Below are 20,716 nucleotides of genomic sequence, written 5' to 3'. Positions count from 1 at the left end.
TTAATGCACAGAATTTATAATGTGTTTGATTTGTGTGATTAAAAAAAATGGTGAAAACCTTTCCAGTTGACGGCGTGGAAACATGATACATTTTTTAAAGTCTGCAACTTTAGCCACGGGGAAAAATAAAATGGCTGCAATATTGTACCTTTTTCTTTGTTATTTATTTTACCAATAGACATTTGGACTGAAGGGTGTTTATTAGTATTACTAATGTGTGGCTGTTATGTTAAATCAGTCACAAATTTTTAAATAAGGAAAAGTTAAAATTTCAAGTCAGATTGCACAATCCTCTGAGGAAAAATGAAGGAGGTTTGTGTACGACTGAAATAATAGTGGTTTTCATTTTTCTTTTCAAATTATATATACATTTATATGCAAGACATTTTTGTTATCACCTAGGAGAGAATACAGATAGAAAATGGTGCCCTTACAATATCCAACCTAAATGTGACTGATTCTGGCATGTTCCAGTGCATAGCAGAAAACAAACATGGGCTCATCTATTCCAGTGCTGAACTTAAGGTTATAGGTAAGACTAAGCTTCTCTTGTCATATTTTTTTTCTTAAATCCTCCCTTTTTGCTAGAACAAGAAGTATTTACTTCTCATATTACATTCCTATTGTTATAATATCATTCAGGGGTTTTAACCAGAGAATATATTTTAATGATTTCTAAAGGAAAGCCACAGTTGTAGGTGGAATAAGCCTCAAAGGTTGAAGTAGAGCAACAGTAAGGAACAGTGTCAACCTAAGACATCCTTATGCAACTCTAATATTTTAAATGGAGCAATGCCTTTTAAGAGAATAAGTAAATTTGGTGGGTTTTGTTGTTGTTGCTGTTGTTGTTACTGGGCCAGAAAAGTAAATACTGGAATTCAAAACAATCATATATTGTTCCAAAAGGAGTTGCCTTTGGTTTGAATAACCCTGCTAGAAGCCTCAAACACTGGGCATACTGAAGTTTTCATTTAAAAGGCTCAACCATTTGAGATTCTGAATTATTTTCTTCTTGCACTTTAAGTATATGAAAAGACAGAAAATGTTATATGTTATATTGTGTTTAGGGCAGTTATCCAGAAAAACACTTTGTAAGTTGCAAATGCCTGAAAATCAACCAAAAAATTGTCAGGGCATAGCATAGTTATGACATAAATAAGAGAGAAAGTAGAAGGGAGATTTATCGCTACATGTAATTAAAATATAGATTTGGATCTGAACAGAATTTGATCCTGGCAGGACTCAAGCATCATCACCATCATCAGGCTCTATATGGTGTTCCCCAACACATTCAGTTTCCAGGAGCACAGTCAATACAGTGGAAAATACATGGCTTTCTGAATTGCTCATGTAGAATCACAGTCCTGCATGTCATTGGCCTTGTGTACCTGATTTGGGCCACATACCCATGGCTGGTCCGACCCAATATGGCCCAAAGGTTGTAAGCACCTGCTAACTCAGCAGTCCTTAGCTGGGGATGATTTTGCCCCCAGGAAATCTTTGGAAATGTCAGGAGACATTTTTGGTTGTTACAGTGTTGGTGATAGATAGGGGAAAAGGGAACCAGTGTGTGTTACGGGCATCTTGTGAGTATAGGCCAGAAAGGCTACCCACAAATAATCCTACAATGTAAATATCCTACAGCGCGCATGACAGCCTCTCACAACAAATAATTATTCAGCCCAAAATGTCAGGTGCCGCACTGACATTACTGGAAGCAGTTCTCTCATCCTTCATGCCTGGTGGTTAGAAATGCATTCTCTGCAGTAGGAGGCCTGAAGTCTGGGAAGGGCAGATCATCAGCTGAAAATCTGGCTACTGTTATCCATGACAGGGAAGGTGGGGTATTATAACAAAAAGAGAGTAGAATTTGTACACAGTCTTAAGTTGAAGCACTACTATCTCTTGTATTAAATTAGCCTTATGAGTGATAGTTTATTCATCTTAAAATGGATGATTTCCTACCCAAAATGCTATATGAGGCTTTTGTATGGGAAAAATACTTTTAGTCAAAAGTGTCCTTTTAAGATCTTAATTTTTAAGGCCAACAACCCCTTGATAACGTATCTTCTTTATCCACACTCTTATATAGAATCACACAATATAATTCACTATATGATCTCCACTTACGAGAAAAATAAATTATATTCACTCGGGTTTGCTATAAGGCAGAGTATTAGACATTAGGAGAAATGCACTATGTTTAGTTAACTTTTTCTACATTTGCAATAAAAGACTGATTTTCTGATTAATGTATCATTTCATTCAAAGATACATTATTATGTATCTTGAATGTTCAGGTGTTGTTTCGGGATCAACATTCTGTTCGTTATCAGCAGACATAATGTTCTCTACATGTTATCATATTTAATGTGATACTAGAACATTAATATAATAATGCAGATTATAGATTTCTCCAACTCAGAAGTTAAACATAAGCATATGAAAATTTTATAATGGATGTTGATCAGTTTTATGCAAGACGATAATAATTCAGTATACTCAGCCTTCCTTCTAAAAACATTTACTGAGCACCTAAGTGCCAGGCACTGTGCCACATGCTGGGTCTTAGAGATCACAAGGGACAATGAACCTATTGTTGTCTGCATGGAACTAACTTTCTGTGATATATGTTTTTCATTTTGATACGCTCATGATTGAGCTATTTTAAAACTTAATGGTGAAGTTTAGCAATTTCTACATAAAAAATTATCCCAAGATTTAGAACTTCTAGGAACATACAATGATTGGAATTACTTTTTGAGCTTTGAAATCCTGTGAGTGGTGCCCACTCAATTAAGTAAATCAAGTACTGACATCTGTGTGCCAGGAAACTTTGAATGTAGTTATAACCCATGCGCCTGGGTGACTCAGTTGGTTGAGAATCTGACTTCGCCTCGGGTCATGACCTTGCAATTTGGGAGTTCCAGCCCCTTGCCTGGCTCTGTGCTAATAGCTCAGACCCTGGAGCCTGCTTTGGATTCTCTCTCTCTCTCTCTCTCTCTCTCTCTCTCTCTCTCTTTGACCCTCCCCTGCTCACACTCTGTCTCTCTCTAAAAAATAAATCCACCTTAAAGAAAAATTTTAAGTAGTTGTAACCAATATTAGGCTGTATGTTAACCCAACTAAAATTTAAATTAAAAAATAAATAAAAGTCATTATGAAGTCAACCTTTGAACCCACAGGTATTTTAAAATGTTAAATTGAAAGTAAATTTTCATTCTCTCTTCCCTTTCAGCTTCTGCTCCCGATTTTTCAAAGACTCCAATGAAAAAGTTGCTTCAAGTGCAAGTGGGCAGCATGGTCAGCTTGGATTGTAAACCTAGAGCCTCTCCCAAAGCTCTCCATTCATGGAAGAGAGGAGATGTGATCGTGCAGGAGAATGAAAGGTATTTTATTGTCCAAAATAATAGTGATGTACTCTTCTTACTTTCCATAGTGATGTCAAAGTGGATTCTTAGTATGAAATGAGAAGCAGCAGCACTTCAGTAGAATATGAGGTGTTGAAGAACCAAGACAGTGGTAACTTTGAGTCTGTAATACTTTCTCTTTTTTTATTTTAAAAAAATTTTTTTAACGTTTATTTATTTTTGAGACAGAGACAGAGCATGAATGGGGGAGGGTCAGAGAGAGAGAGACACAGAATCTGAAACAGGCTCCAGGCTCTGAGCTGTCAGCACAGAGCCCGACGCGGAGCTTGAACTCACGGGCCGCGAGATCATGACCTGAGCGAAGTCTGACGCCTAACCGACCGAGCCACCCAGGCGCCCCGAGTCTGTAATACTTTCATGAAGATAGTAATAAATTTTTGAAATCGGAAAAGGGTTGGATATATCATCTAGCTTCTTCCCATATAGAATACCTTATTTTATCAAGGATTTTCTCCTCAGTCACCTGGTAAGACTCAAAAGTAGAATGATGGAAGGTCTGTCCTAGACTCAGATGAGCCAACATCCCAGGACAAAGTAGAGAAGACATAATGAGAGTATATGCCAAATAAATACCAATATTGCCATTTCCCTGTATTGAAATAACTTCTCATTCCTGCTTTTAGTTTAGACAAAGGCTTGCTTGGTTTCCTGACTATTGTAATAATGAAGAGGAAGAATGAGACTTAAAGGTATCACTTATAGTGCTGACTGACTGCCCAGGTTCAAATCTTCATTCAGCCTTTTACTTCCTCAGTGTAAAGCTTTCCATTTGGTGTCTCATTTTCTCATTTTTAATGAAGATGATAATTAGTATGTTATGAGGCTTGTTAGCTAGATGAAATACATAAATATCTATACAGCACTTAGGTCATTACCTGTCAGTGAGTAAGTGTAAGTATTGGCTATTATTATTATTTATTGAGTACTTAACTGCATGCCAGGTATTATGCTCAGAGCTTGTGATAGGTAGAATATTGACCCCAAAGATGTCCGTGTCCTTTTCCTGTAAACCTTTGATTGTGTTACATAGATGACCAAAGGTAATTAAAGTTGAAGATAGAATAAAGGTTGGTAAACAGATGACTTTAAAATTTGAAGTTTATCCTGGATTATGTGTGTAGGTTCAAAGTAATCACCTGAATACTTGTAAGAGGAAGAGGAAGGCAAAAGAGTTTGTCAGAAACATATGATAATCAAAGATAAGGCAGGAGAGATTTCACACTTCAGAGGGACTTCAGTTGGTATTTTTGGTTTGGAAGATGGTGGAAGGGAGCCATGAGCAAATGAATTTGCCGTACTCTCTAAGATGGGAACAGCCCTCAGTTGACAGCCAGTAAGAAAACAGGGACCTTAGTCCCATAGCCACAACAAACTGAATTCTGTCAACAACATGAAGGAGCGTTTAGTAATTCTCAACCTTCCCAAGGAATGCAGCCCTGATAATACCTTGATTTTGGCCCAGCAAGACCCATACTGGACCTCTGACTTCCAGAAGTATATTGTAATAAATTTGTGCTGTTTAGGCCAAATTACTAAATTTGTAGTAATTTATTATAGAAGCAAGAGGAAATTAGGGCACCTGGGTGGCTCAGTCAGTTAAGCGTCCAACTCTTGGTTTTGGCTTAAGTCATGATTTTGCAGTTCGTGGGTTCGAGCCCCACATTAGGCTATGCACGGTCAGTGTGGAGCCTGCTTGGAATTCTCTGTCTCTCCTTGTCTCTGTGTTCCTCCCCTGCTCATGCTGGCTCTCTCTCTCAAAAGTAAATTAATAAATTGAAAAAAAAAAAAAAAAAGCCAAGAGGAAACTAATATAGAGCTCTGTGTGCATTATCTTTTTTAAACATCTCTGCAACTCTGTAATGTATAGATCATATTATCATCTCCATTTTACTAATGGGGAAAATAAAACTTAGATAATACAATTTGCCTAAAGTCACATAAGCCAAGATTTTAATCCCTGACTCTAGATATAACCACTAGTATTTTCACTAAGTATTACCCCATTACTCTATGTGGGAGTAAATCCCTCTAAGTATTTTCAATGTCACATTTTGTATAAGGAGCCCAGAATTTTAGAGGCCATCTCAGCCTTTGAAGTCATGGAATCCAGATTACTCTTTTGGAGATGAGGGAAAACAAACAATAAAACATTAGGTCAAAAAAATATGGATTAATTTTTTTTTTAATTACAAAGTCTTATGGCCGACAACCAAGTTGAACTGCTTTTATATTACCAAGACACCAAGGTATTTTTGTGAGTTGGTATGATAATACAATCTGCAATTCCTCCAGTATTTAATGGGAGACACTTCCATTAAAAAGGAGCCACAGCAGGATGACAAGGCAAAATTGTGAACTGAGTGATTAAACACAATCCAGCTAAATGCTGGGCCTCACAGAGTAGATTTCTGGAATAGGAAGTTAATTAGTGATTTGGAGTTTAATTTTGTAAACCAGTTGAAACAAGTAAAGGCTTGTGGCACAAATTAGTTACTTGTGTCTGTACTGGAAGTTAAGTCTTCTCATGTAACTGCTGACTTTTCGTGTTAAAAAAGTTTTAAATAGTTTTAACTGTGTACATAAATTAAATAGTAGTTAAGTCCCAAGGATTTCAATGTTTTACACAATAATAAACCCACTTGTCCTCGCAGTAGTGCCTATCGTAGGCAGAGGTTTTTAATCTTAATTTCAAAAGAGGATAAGAAGATTAAGAGTTTTAGCAAGAGGCACACAAAGAGGGATTTACTCCCACATAGAGTAATGGGGTAATACAGGAAAAGAGAGTATAAATTCCAGAATCTGATCTGGGACTTCTGACTCGGCTCCTTACTACCTTGGTGTCATTAGATCTATTATGTAACACCTTTGAATCTTAATTTCCTCACTCACAAAAGAGATAATAATTCCTATGTTGCATAGTTACTATACAGCTAGCATTTAGCATAATGTCTGATATTTGCAGATATACTAATTGGTAAGAATAAGGATATTTTACAAATAAGATGTTGAAAGTAACAGTGACTAAGAAAGACAGATGCCTTTTGGTTGGGTGATTCGTTGGCTGGTTGATGTCTCTCAAGGTAGGCAGTTGGGACTATCTGGAATCCACAGTTGTCCAAAACACAGACCTCTTTTATCTTGCTTTACTTTCTTCACATCCTGAACCAAGATGGTTGCCATGGCTTTAGCTCCTCAGTGTCATCTCCCAGTGACAGGAAGGAGGCAGGTAGAAATCAGGGTACACTTCTTCCTCTTTTTAGGAACGTCTCAGAATACGGCTATTTCCTTTATGCCTTACTGGGCAGAAATTAGTTAGCTGACCAAACTGAAATGCAAGGGAGATTGGGGAATATGGATTTTTTTTTTCTTTTGGCAGGACTGTATGCAATGAGAATTTGGGATTACATTTTTGTTTGTTTGTTTGTTTGTTTGTTTGTTTGTTTGGGTTTTTTCAAACTGGCATTATGTTTTAAGTAGAAAGAGGAAAACGATTTACTCTAACATGTATCATGTTCATCAGTTTTACTTCTATCCATTTCAGGACTACTGACCCTCCACTTTGTTTTAAGTATTTGTAACATCTCTTTGATGAATAAGAAAACTTTTAGATGTAAAAATAGGGTTAAAAAGAGGAAACATGTTTATGAAGAGGGTCCATAGTGTTGCAGTCCCTCCCAAGTATCTTAGTTTGAGCTTTTATAACACAATACCATAAACCAGATGGCTTATAAACAACAGAAATGTATTTCTCACAGCTCTGGGTGTGGTCATCCAAGATCAGGGTGCCAGCTTGGTCAAGTTCTGATAAGGGGCTTCTTCTCGGTTTCAGATGGCAGTCTTCTCCTTACATCCTCACATGACAGACAGAGCAAGAGAGCCCTCTGGGGTCTCATAAGGGCATTAATCTCATCCAGGAGGGCTCCCTGCTCATGACCTAATCACCTCCCAAAGGCCCAGCCTCTTAATACCATCACATTGGGGATTAGGATTTAACACATGAATTTTGGGGAGACTCAAACATTCAGTACATAGTACCGGGTCTGATTATTTGGATTTTGCTTTTATCTCTTTGGACAGCAAAAGTACTGATGAGTCGGAGCCTTGATGCTTAGGGGAAACGCTGCTAGAAGCAATTATTGAACAAGTTACACTTTTGAATCTTCTCCAAGTTCATGTGAAATCAGAGTGGGCCTCAGCCATCACTTGGCAGCAAAAGCCCCATGTCTGTCCCTCTTGACTTGGTCACAGCCTTAAGCCAAATTGAGGAAGCACTTTAAATGATAGATTTATTGTGGTTGTTGAATCATTGGCTGTTCTGACTTAAAACATCGAGATTCAAATCTCATTTGGGGGAACAAATGACACATTTGAAAATAGAAGACAAAATTTTTGATAGGGTATTTATGGCAGGATTGTAAATCCATTCGTTTTTTAGGTTTTTTTCTTTTCCTTTTTCTTTATCTTTTGTATATGAACTTGGGTTTGTCACTGCATGAGGAACTTATAAATAGGAAAGCTTTCTCCAGCCTAGCGTAGGAAATGCTGGTGGCAAATACACTTTTGATTAAGCCAGTATATACATATACTTTATTATTTAAAGCCCAAATCAAGAAAAATAAATGTAAAAAAATAAAGTCTAAATCAGGAAAAGAAATTAAGGATTAAATATGTCTTAAAAATTGCAAAAATTAATAAATATGTCTACTGTGTAAATCACACAATCACACAATGAATAATTATCTTCTACCTGGTTTGTAAGGTTTTATATCAGCACAATAACAGCTTTGTAATTAACGCATCAGGCATAGTAATGAGAATCTAAGTCACTGAGACAACTAAATTACAGAATCGCTTTGAAGAAATCAGGGTTATTGCTTTGAGGTCGAGAGAGCATCTCAAACTAAGGTACTAAAGGAATTACTTCCCAGCAGAGGTCTTAGAAAAGCTGTTCTGAATAGATTACAAGAGCTTACAATGTAAATAGTGATTCTTAAGGTCTTAAAATCAAGTGGTCATTCAGTCATTGGAAAATATTTTGAGCACCTACTCTGTGCTAGGAACTAGATATTTAATTTTTGTCAGAGAAGTCCATCCTCTTGTTGGTAGCTTTTCAGGTATACAGACAAGCGCAGTAAAACTCAATTGGTAAAGTACAGTATGTTCTGTGATTACCAGAGAAGGCTCCATCTCCAAATTAGGGATCTGAGCAGACTTCTGGAGAATGTAATATGTACAGCAAGACTTGAAAAATGACTAGAGTTCGCTGAAGAAGAATGCTTCAGAGGAAGGCATAAATACCTGAGTAGCTTCAGTTTACTTCAAGTGTGAAGTGTCTGGCAAGGGGGAATGCAGACAGAATAGGGCTATCGAGGTGAGCAGGAATCTTACTGAGAATGATGGTAAGCTAAATCAAGAAGTTTGGGCTTTATTCCATAGGCACTGAGAAACAACAGAGTAATATCAAAGTAGCAGAATTAAAAGATCAATTTTAATTTTGATTATTTTCTTTAAAAAAGCACAATGGTGGCAACAGAACATGGATTGGAGTGGAAGAAAGACTTGAGGGAAGAACCTCCCTTAGTAGTAATTCACCAGTCTGAACATGAGACTATTCTAGCCTGAACTGAAGAAATGGCAGTGAGAATGGAGAGAAGCATTGAGTATGAGAAGGGGTTAAATCCACAGGACATAGGAGTTGTTGATGAAATTAATGATTTGACAAAAACTTGAGAGGCAAGAATGAATCCTAAATTTCCAGCTTAGACATCACGGAGCATGGTAGACCTATTCAGTGAGAGAGAGAACATTACAGAAAGAGCAGAAGTCAGTGCAAATCCAAGTGCTATTTAGGATTGTTTGTGTTTGAATTGCTTGTTGGAAACCCAACTGGATATATGAGCATACAGAAGTTGACTAAATGAACCTGGAATTCAGGAGAAAACCTTGAGCTATAGGTAGAAATTTAGGTGTTCTGAGCATGACATGGTAGCTGTGAAACCATGGCCTTAGAATTGTCTTGAAACATACCTAACATTACCTGGTAGAGCATCAACACCTTACTTCTGAAGCTGATGGAAATTTACGCTATGAGTAGAGAATCCTGTTTTTACAGTCTTTGTTAAATGACTAACAGTCATAATTTATAAAGAATCAATTTATTAAGTCAGGCGGAGAAAGAAGATACCGTATGTTTTCACTTATATGCGGAGCCTGAGAAACTTAACAGAAGACCATGGGGGAGGGGAAGGGAAAAAATAGTTAAAAAGGGGGAGGGAGGCAAACTATAAGAGACTCTTAAATACTGAAAACAAACTGACAGTTGATCGGGCATGGGGGAGAGGGAAAGTGGGTGATGGGCATTGAGGAGGGCACCTGTTGGGTTGAACAGAGGGTGTTGTATGGAAAACAACTTGACAACAAATTATATGTAATAAATAGATAGATACATAGATAGATAGATAGATAGATAGATAGATAGATAGAAGCAAAAGAATCGATTTATTAAGTAAAAGTCAGCATAAGTCTCCTAGTATGCAAATATTCTAACCTTTGAAATTACTAGCATCGGGACTGGGCAAAGTTGTTGTTGTTTGCTATTTTGTTGTTTTGTTTTATATCTGTATCATCCAGTACTGAGAAAAGTTACTGTGCTTTTTCTCCCTGCAGGAAACAGCGGTTTCTGAATAAACAGAAATGCCCTGCCCCTTTGAGTGTTCAGTGGTATTACACCAAGTGTTGGTGTTTTACTGTTCTTTGATTCATTCATTCATTGGCTTATAATCCACATATTTTCAAAAAAGACTGGAGTGAAAATAGAATGTTTTTTCTCCTTAAGCAAAGTAAAATTGGAAAAGACTCTAGAGAATGCGAGCAGGCATGGTATTCAAGAAGAAATAGCCAGTTGGCATATTTTAAAGAATGGTTAGCTTTTCTGTATCACTTAGTGGTACTTAAAATGCATTAACCAATTATTTTTAAAAATAGGGCTTTCAGTTGAATGCTATTACTTACAGTAGTAAATATTTTATTGCAATAGCCTCAATTCAAACAAAGTCAAAGAATGGCCCATTACTTCTAATTAAACACATTAAAATTGTTCCATATGTTCTAGGCAGCATTTAATATTATAGAAGTTTAAATGCTTTTTAAAGAAAAATAGTAAAGGGTTTTTTTCCAAATATTAATAGCCATAATCCACACAATGCTTTTAAAATGTATTAACCAATTCTTAGCATACATTTTACATATATTTAGAAACTGGCTTTCAAGTGCAATGAGCATGATGTGCTGTATGAATCCATTTATATGACATTGCTGAAAAAAGTACGGCTTTAGAGACAAAAAACAGTGATCACTGTTGCCAGAGTGGATGGAGAGGTTGACTGTTTAGGTACCTGGGAGAACTTTCAGGGGTGAGGGAATTATTCTAGGTCTTGACTGTGACAGTGGTTACATGTCCACATTGATTTGTTAAAACTCACCGAACTGCATACCAAAAGTGAATTACAATAAATATAAATTATACTTTCGTTTTTTTAAGCAAAATTTTACATGCAATCTTACACTCACCTCATCCTGAATTTGTGAGTAGCTTAAAGAAATTAAGGGCTCAAGAAATGCTCCCAGGAGGCCACTTTTGCCTTCTGTAAAACATTGAGCAATTCCATGACAGCACTTAGAAGCAGAATCAAAACTTTTGCCAGTAACCAAAATAATTCTGTCAGAGCAAGAACCACTTGGCATTTCTGCTCCTGCTACTACTAGTCACCACACTCTTGCTTTGTAAAGATGTGTCTAGGAGCTCTGTTACTATTCAGCAAATCTGTTAGATGGTGCTTCCCCTTATTTCAAGCTCTTAGACGAAGAAGAATGATACCTTTGCCAAAGTTTCAGTCTCCGTCCCTTCCCTATTCAACCACGTCTTGGCTCCTCTCTCTCTTATCACAGGAGAGTCTGTATTTTTTTTCATACTGTTCAAAATGCTGCTCCCTTGTCTATCTGCCTTCGGTTACCCCCTCTCACCCAAAGAGCTGGATTTTGTTATCTTCCCCTTCATCCTAAGGCTACCATCTAAACAGCTGTTACTTCACAACTACCCTATGGATAATGGAAGCTCAGTGGATTTTAGTTAATCTACCCTCGGGCAAACAGCTAAAATCTCAGGTAATTCTTTGCTCCTGTACCATTAGTTCCAAATTAATCTCTAGGTGGTAAATTTAGAAGATCAAAGGAGATTTTTATTTAATATGTGTGATGTTGCCACTTTCAGGACTTGGCTATTAGTTGAGTAAAGATTGACATTCCTGCTCCCTGTCTGTAGGGAAGGTACTTGTGTTATCCACTAATTTGTCATATCTTTATTCAGCAGTGGGGGCTGCCCTCAGCACTAATACACAGATGAATACAAAACAGTAAGGGCCCTTAAAGAGCCCACAACACAATCTGTTTAGAGTTTGGAAAACTTAGCCATCAGTTACACTGGGATCGACTATATGGTCAAGGTGACCATATAATTTATCCTGTAAACTGAGAAGAGGAAGGGGGTACTGCTAGGAATCACCTCCAGGACAAGATGGATAAACTGGACATTGCCACCTTGCCTGCAGTGGAGGCGTACAGAAGCCAGTGAGAAGCAAAGAGAAGACATGCCAGCTCAGCCTTGGGAATTGGGAGAGCAGTTCCATAGAAGGAGAGGCATCTCAAAGGAAGCACCCCCAGAGCTATGTTTTGAAGGATATGTAAAATCCAGCAGAACAAAAGAGCAGGGAAAACACCATGTGAACAAAATGGTTGATGACATAGACAGGAGGCGAAATACATATTCATTCCAATTGTGTCCGTGCTGAAGTTCACAAATGATCAGGAAAATAAAAGAGCCTGAACTGAGTTCTTTCCCACATAGACAGCCATCTCTCTCCCTTCAAAGGAAATGAGCATCGGAAGATCTTTTTAATTAAAGGGGAGATTGAGATAGCTGGGTAAAAATACAACCATCTTAGAGAATAGAGAGCAGCCCTCTTCCCTGTCTGGGTTCCCTAATCCACACCTCCATTTTTCTCATGCTTCCAGCTGTTAAGGGAAGAGGAAAGGGCACGTTTGCCCCTTAAGTCCCATACCCTATGAGAAGATTAAGCTATTACTTAACAGTGAAGTTAAGAGAAGAATCAATGGAATCCAGATTTTTGGTTTTGGATGGGCTCTTAGGAAGCCATCCCAATCACTTCCTCTCTGCTGCATCCCACCTGCCAACCACCAGTACATGCCCACAGAGCTTCTCCCATTAACTATGGACATCTAAGTTTCCGAATGTGTACTTGTATTAGTATTTACATCAATTATTTATGCCTAATGGGCATGCAGCATACTAAATACTGTACACATTATTCACTGTGTCAGATGAAGGTAAATCTATGTTTAATTTGTTTCTTGATTTAATTGTAACACATGGAAAGAGCAAAGCATCAGAATCAGAAAGGTGTGTGTCAGATTTTGGCCCTTTCACTTAAGACCTAGGTGGAGCTAGACAGGTTATTTAATTTCTGAGTCTTGTTTCTTTATTTGTGCCAGAAATTCTTTTTTTTTTTAATTTTTTAATGTTTATTTTTTGAGAGAGAGAGAGAGAGAGACAAAGTGTTAACTGGGGAAGGGCCGAGAGAGAGAGGGAGACACAGAATCTGAAGCAGGTTCCAAGCTCCAGGCTGTTAGCACAGAGCCCAATGCAGGGCTTGAACTCACGAACCGCAAGATTGTGACCTGAGCCGAAGTCGGATGCTTAACCAACTGAGCCACCCAGGTGCCCCTTTTGCAGAAATTCTTATTGCAAAGTTAGGCAGTATGTTAGGTGACATTTGCTTGGCACATACTCTTAGCAAAGGTTGAACAAAAATACTGACCTGTCCTGACAAAGAAAGAAAGGACCAAGTTTCCTTTGGAAAGATTATTTCCAACTCTGTCCCTGCTCCATTTCTCTCACATTTCTTTATCTCAGTGGACTCTAGTTACAAAGATAAAAATAAGGTAGTATGTTTGAAGCATCTCCTACTGTGGCTTCTATATATATGCTCTCCAAAAAAGCACCTGTTGATGTCGTTTTTAATATTAACTTTTTTTATCATGTTGCTCAGATGCTTTAGGAGTAATAAGACTGAGTTAAAAAGAAATGTGAGCAGGGGCACCTGGCTGGCTCAGCTGGTAGAGAGTGCAACTCTTAACCTTGGGGTTATGAGTTCGTGCCCCATGTTGGGTGTGGAGATCAAAAAAACATTGTGAGTAAAGACATTTGTTTTCTATAACACTCAGTTGAGTTTTCCGTTATCTAAACTTCCTAAACAAATAAATTTTACCTAAATGTTATTAAAGAAATTGCTGTTTTTATAAATCATATCTGCTAAATTTTGCAGATGACCATGTAAAAACTCAGATTGATTTTTAAGAATTATAAAAGTTAAGGCCACTTTAAAATATTTTGTCAGTGTCATGATTTTGGTAGGAGAAAGCTGGTTAATGAATTTAAATGTGCTGGACATTGGAATCTACTTCAAGCCAGTTGCTTGTTACAAGTGGGTAAATTAATTAATTCATACCCATACTCAGCATAAATGTTTACTTACTGGGTGTCATCACCCAAACCACATTTCTTTGGTCATAGGGCATTTCTTGCTCAAGCCCATAAATCCCACACTCACTTGCCTAATAGCCCAGTCAATGTTCTGTATGCCACTTCTCAATGAAAGTTGAAAAAATAAAAATATTAATGCTATTATAGAAACATGTATTATCATTACATACTACTTTTGCATTTTTTCTGCTAATATGTTTAAGATAGGAAAAATCAGATGCTTTCTCTCAAAGTACGAATATTGACTCTTAAGACTATCAAGTTAGAGGGGCACCTGGGTGGCTCAGTCGGTTAAAGCACCTGACTTCAGCTCAGGTCATGATCTCACTGCTCATGAGTTCGAGCCCTGCATCAGGCTCTGTGCTGAAAGCTCAGAGCCTGGAGCCTGCTTCCAGTTCTGTCTCCCTCTCTCTCTGCCCCTCTCCCACTCATGCTCTGTCTCTTTCTCTCAAAAATAAATAAACGTTAAAAAAATTTTTAAGACTATCAAGTTAGAGGACAGGGCTGCATACCATTGCCTTTTGATAATTTTTAAAAGAAGGGAGAAAGAAACAAAATTCTCATTTTATCCTGCCTTTTTGCTCCTGCAATTTCCTCTGTCTGGAATATCTTTTCTTCTCAACCTAGAGAACCCTTCCTTATCACTCAAGGTACAGCTTTTTGTTACTCATAATGGGAAGCCTTCCCCCAAGCCAGGAAGGCAAGATTAATTTCTCTTTCTTCTGCGTTACCCTTGTGGTTTCTTTATCCAACTGTATCATCTAGCAGGACATATTATAACTATTTGTGCAGAAGGCCATCTTACCTGGATTCTCAGAGAGCCTTTTGCTTATCTATTTTTATAGCCTCAGACTCTGCTGCATACATGTTTGTTCATTTCAAGATTCATTTATTCATCAAATATTTAACATCCACTGTTCCCATTAACTATTGTTGCATAACAAATCACTCTGAAAGCTAATGGTGGAAAATAACAGTCACTTTGTTCGATTTCATTGTTGTATGGGTCAGAATTGGGAAAAGGCTTGGCTAGGCTTGACTAAGTGTTCTCTCAGGGTGTCTCCCATGATTGCAGTCAGGAGCCAGAAGAATGGGGAGCTATCTATGCACTGCGGTCTCTTTGGCAGCCCCAAGGCCCTTCCATATGATATCTCTACGTGGACTAGTTTGGGCTTCCTTACAACATGGTGGCTTTGGGGAGTTGAAATGCTTACAAGAAGCTGATGGGTTCAAGAGTGAATATTCAAGGTAGCAAGATGGAAGATGAGTCACCTAGGCTCAGAAGACACAACACCTCACTTTTCTAGCATTCCACTGGTTATAAGGGAATCACCAAGCTAACTAGATTCACAGGGAGGGGAATTAGACTCTACTGCTTGATGAGACAGTAGCAAGATTCTAGGGGAGCATGTGGGATGCAAAATCTAACTGTGGCCACCTTTGGGAAGTGCATTCTGGCACACCTACATCATGCCCTGGGCTTTGAGGAAACCACGCGAACAAGGCAGCCACAGTTCTTTCCTCATGGGACTTGCAGAAGGGAAATACAGAATGCAGATAAACTGAAAAGACCTCATAGAGATTCCAGAAGAGAGAGGAAGAATACATAGAAGTTAAAAAGATATTTTTTTTAGCCATAATGAAAAAAATATATGATTTTATAGAGTTTTTAAAGAAAAAGCATCAGGGGCGCCTGGGTGGCTCAGTCGGTTGAGCATCTGACTTTGGCTCAGGTCAGGATCTCGCAGTTCGTGAGTTCAAGCCCTGTGTTGGGCTCTGTGCTGGTGGCTCAGAGCCTGGAGCCTGTTTCAGATTCTGTGTCTCCCTCTCTCTGCCCCCTCCCCGCTCATGTTCTGCCTTTCTCTGTCTCTCAAAAAATGGACAAATGTTAAAAAAAATTTTTTTCTAAAGATAAGGAAAGGAAAGAAGAGAAAAGAAAAAAGAAAAGAAAAAAAAGAAAAGGGGTCATTAAGGAAGTAACTTTGGGGCAGATAACTAAATGGTAATAAAGGATCATGCCAAGAATTGGGAGAAGTGCCTTCTGGGAAGACACCCCAAAAAGGCAAAGGCTTAGAGATGGGAATGAGATTGATGAAAGCCAGTGTCTCTGAGGTGTCATGTGTAAATCAGGAGAGTAATAAAATATGAAGTCTCAGAAAGACAATAAAATAAACAAATAAATAAAATATGAAGTCTCAGAGATGAGAGCCTTAAAGACCATGATAAAAATGTTGGATTTTATTTTAAATAGAGTAAGAAGTCATTTGAGGTCTTTTTTTTTTAATGTTTATTTATTTTTGAGAGAGAGAGCACATGTGTGAGCAAGTAGGGGAAGTGAATGGGGAAGGGGCAGAGAGAGAAAGAGAGAGTCAGAACCTTAGGCAGGCTCCCTGCTATCAGCACAGAGTCTATCACAGAGCTTGAACCCACAAACCCTTGAGATCTTGACCTGAGTTGAAATCAAGAGTTGGATGCTTAACCAACAGAGCCACCCAGGTGCCCCGAAGTTATTGGAGGTCTGTATGCAGGGATGTGACATGATCTGGTTAAAAGATAACTCTGGCCGACATGTGTAAGGTGGATTAATGAAAGAAAGGAGGGGAGCAAAAAATCTGCTTAGGAAGCAGTTGTAGTTGGCAGGACAGGATTTACTGGAGGCTTGATTTAGGGTAACAGTAAATGAAATGGAGAAAAGAAGAGACTATGTATTTTGACAATGGAGTTGGATGAATTTGTTCATTAGATATAAAAAATTTCATGCCAGATGATCACATTTTACAGTTAGTTGTGCATGAGTTATATGTATTCCCCGTCAGCCATTAGACTGTAAATTTTCAAAGGGTAGGGGCTAGTTCTTAGTCTTATTTTCCAAAACACTTAGAGCATCGTAAGTCCTCAAAAAATATTTATTGAAGTGAATTTCATTCTTTATTGAGTAGCTTCCATTTCTTAAAAATACCTATAATTTTCTTATTTAGTGTACCACAACGTCTTACAAATACATAAAATTGTTTTGTTTTTTTTTACATAGAAGGTTACTTGAGTCTTCCTACTGAAAATAAGAAAGGTTCCATATTTTAATTCTTCCTCCTCGCTGAACCCTTAACAGAATTATGGGTAGATAGATGGGTGGATGGATGGTTGATTAGGTGAGGTACCATTCCACTTCCATAAAAAAGAGTAAACGTGTTTCAGAGGTGATGGTTGCTACCTCCCACATTTCAATGCTAGAAGGAGTTATTCATAATTTAGGATCTGTTGTGTAAGTTCTAATGAGTTGGTGCACTGAGTTAAATTTCCTAGTGCCCAACAAACTTAAAAACAATTCAATTTGCACTTTAACCTGTTTTCCACTCCCTGATTTTATTTGTGATATTTTTAAATTCTATCTTAATGAAGATTTCATTGCTAGAGCCATTTCTGTGGGAAGATGAAAGCATTTGACCGTTTGTGAGTATGCCATCCTGAAAAAAAAATCTTTAATTGAGGTTGAATGTATAAGTCTATCTTGTTTGGGAAAAAATTATTTCCTGGCCTTTTACATTCAAATACTAAAGAAAGAGACATGTTTAACTTTACCTTTAAGATTTTATTAGGCACTTAATTTTCCATGGTATTTGTTAATTTAGTTAATTGGGAAAATGGTAGTATTTTAAAACTTGATATAAATTACATGTTTTTCTAGGTGCTTAAAATATTTTCACCTCTCTATATTTATTATTACTTTATTACTCAAGCCTCATTTTAATAGCTTGATGTCTTCTATATTCTAGTTTATTTCATTTACATATAGCATATTTCATTCTTAAAAGAACTTGAGACAGTTTATCAAATGTACACACAAAGTGAACACTGAGGAGAAGAAATTGAGGAGAAAAAAAAAATGCCAGCATTCCATTTGTCTAGAATGTAAGTTATATTAGGACAGCCTGAATTCTTACCAGTGAATCCTTACTGCTTATTACAGAGCATGGTCCATAGTACATGTTCAATAAGTACTTGTTGAGTGAGTGTCTGAGTAAGTTTACAAAATGTTTGCCAACAGATCTGTTCACTTTGTTTAGATGCACAATTTTGGCTCAGAGATTTCTGCTAACAAAGGAACAGAGAGAAATACTGCCAATTATATAATTCAGGATGTCCATAAATGGTGAAGCGAAACCATTTAATAAGGAGATACGCTACTCGTCCTAGGCAGAAATATACAAAAGTGTATATCTGAATCCAATGGGTTGTCATGAAGAGAACACTGAGGAATGTAGTACTAACAGTCAACATTCTTAAAATAAAAGAAAGTGACTTCTCAATGAGTAATAAAGATTTTTTTCCTTTGTCTTCGCAATCCAAAGGGTAACTTTGAGTATTAAGACTCAAGGTTCTTGAGAAAGAGATAGACCACATTTCTCCTAATTTTCCATGAATATTATTTCTCACATGTATGCTTTTAGTAAGCTTGGAAGAGAAATTGTTTCAAGGTTATGTTCAGTGCCAAGAACCTAGAGTACACAGAAAGGGCGGCTATGAAAATGAAGAGTCAGTGCTTAAAGAGTTAATTATGCTAGTATTAAAGTTTATATCATCTTACTGAAGGTGTGGTGGCTTAGCAGAACCTGCGTGATAGACAATGATCACAGCTCTGCATGGTGGAGGGACAAGAAAATACAGATTATTAGGATTGAGATTTTTGTCAGAAAACAGTTTGGGACCCACCCCAGGTTATGGATGAATGTGTGGCCTGATAATTCTACATTCTTGAGCTATGCAACATTACTGTTTTGGTTTTTTTTTTTTAAGTGAGGCTTCGTTGAGGGGCACCTGGGTGGCTCAGTCAGTTAAGAGTCTGACTGCAGCTCAGGTCATGATCTCATGGTCTGTGCGTTTGAGCCCCACATTGGGCTCTGTGCTGACAGCTCAGACCCCGGAGCCTGCTTCGGATTCTGTGTCTCCCCCTCTCTCTCTCTGCCCCTCCCCGGCGCTTGCTTGCTCTCTCTCTCTCTCCCTCCCTCCATCCCTCACTCAAAAATAAATAAACATTAATTTTTTTAAATAAAAAATAAGTGAGGTATAGTTGGCATACAATGTTACATTCATTTCAGGTGTGCAACATAGTGATTCCACAAGTCTATATGTTAGGCTATGCTCACCAAAGGGGTAGCTACCATCTGTCACCATACAATACTATAACAATACCATTGACTATATTCCCCATGCTGTGCCTTTCATCCCCATGACTTATGCATTCCATAACTGAAGCGTGTACCTCCCATTCCTCTCCATCCCTTTTTCCCATCACCCAAAACCCTCCCCTCTGGCAACCACCAGTTCTCTGTGTCTATATTACCCCCCCATTTTTGTGCAAGATAGTTTTTAAGGAGCTAATCACCAAATGTACACAGTCATCATGAAGGAAAATCTTGATAAGGTGCATCTAAAAAGGCTAACACTGAAGCATCCAAGACAGAGAGGTTTCAAACACAATCTTATTATCATTGGATGAGTTGAATTGCTAACAGGAGCTGCCAGCGTGGTGTCCACAGAACCTTAGATGATTCATCTTGAATTTTATCACATCTGTTGTAATTGTTTTGTATGCATGTGTATTTGTCCTGCGTAGAGTCCTCCAGACTTTTCAAATAGTCGAAGAACTCTGTATCTCAGCAAGGTTAGTCACACTGCAAAAGTAAATGACCACTTATATATTGATGGGTATCTAAAATAGAAGATGGCCTTGGATTTGGAATAGTGGGGCCAAAACCGTCCTATGTTGCAAGAGCACGATATCACGGCAGGTGTTTCAGGGGCCACTCCTGATTTGTGATAAAACTTTGTACTCTCTTTATAGAAGATTGTCTCTGAACCCTTCATATTGGTTAAGACAGCAAATATATATTGAAAAAATATTATGTGCATGGCACCAACTTGTACTTGCTTATATATCCTTTAGGGATATGGGAACTATAGCTGAGGAGTATTTTAAGGATATTACTCAGAATTATTAGATAAGTTGCAGAAACTGACTCAAGGATGGACAGAAAACTGGGTGGCTCCAGAAATCCCAGCAGAAGGAATTGTATCATCTTCTCAGAGCAAGGGCTGGAAGGAATGAACCATCATTTTTGTCTTTGTGTCCCGAATTAAAGTTGAAGGAGGGAAAATCCAATGGGCATAGCTTAGAATACTGTTACTGAAAGTGTGGTTCCCATATCAGCCACACCAGAAATCACCTGGGAACTTGTTAGAAATGTAAATATTTGGGCCCTATCCCAGATCTAATGTGGTGGTGGATCCAGCAACCTGTATTTTAAGGAGTCCTCAAGGTGACTGGGATACAACAAAGTTTGGGAAACTCTATTTGTGTCATGTATCTATCCCTCAGTATGGAAAGCACAGGGGATATTGAGTCATATCCCCACCAAGACTTCATAGAAGAGGTGAAATGAATTCCCCAAAGGAAGATCCATGTCATTTACCAAAGAAAGAGGAATCACTTCTGGACATCCAAAAATATCCGGCATCTTCCATATCCTTTGAGTCACTGAATTTTCCTTTTGCACATAACGTGTCTTGCATGTTAGTATTCTTGATGGGGGTGAACTCCATTCCAGAGAGGCTAAACTCTGAGAAGAGCACCCAAGCAAGTAACACTTGGATCACTTTTCGACCCCTC

At 38.0% G+C, this 20,716-nt stretch overlaps 1 protein-coding gene across 1 annotated transcript in view; it reads left to right on the top strand.

Moving 5' to 3' along the window:
- CNTN3 (contactin 3) overlaps positions 1-20,716 on the top strand; it is a 331,683-nt gene that overhangs the window by 240,600 nt on the left and 70,367 nt on the right. Inside the window, exons 10-11 of the mRNA XM_042977355.1 lie at positions 403-532; positions 3,239-3,389. Of these exons, the coding sequence (XP_042833289.1) occupies positions 403-532; positions 3,239-3,389 (281 nt within the window). The remainder of the gene's footprint in view (positions 1-402; positions 533-3,238; positions 3,390-20,716) is intronic.

This window comes from Panthera tigris, chromosome A2, assembly GCF_018350195.1.
Source record: "Panthera tigris isolate Pti1 chromosome A2, P.tigris_Pti1_mat1.1, whole genome shotgun sequence".
Taxonomy (NCBI): Eukaryota; Metazoa; Chordata; class Mammalia; order Carnivora; family Felidae; genus Panthera; species Panthera tigris.
This window is presented reverse-complemented; position numbering and strand designations above follow the sequence as displayed.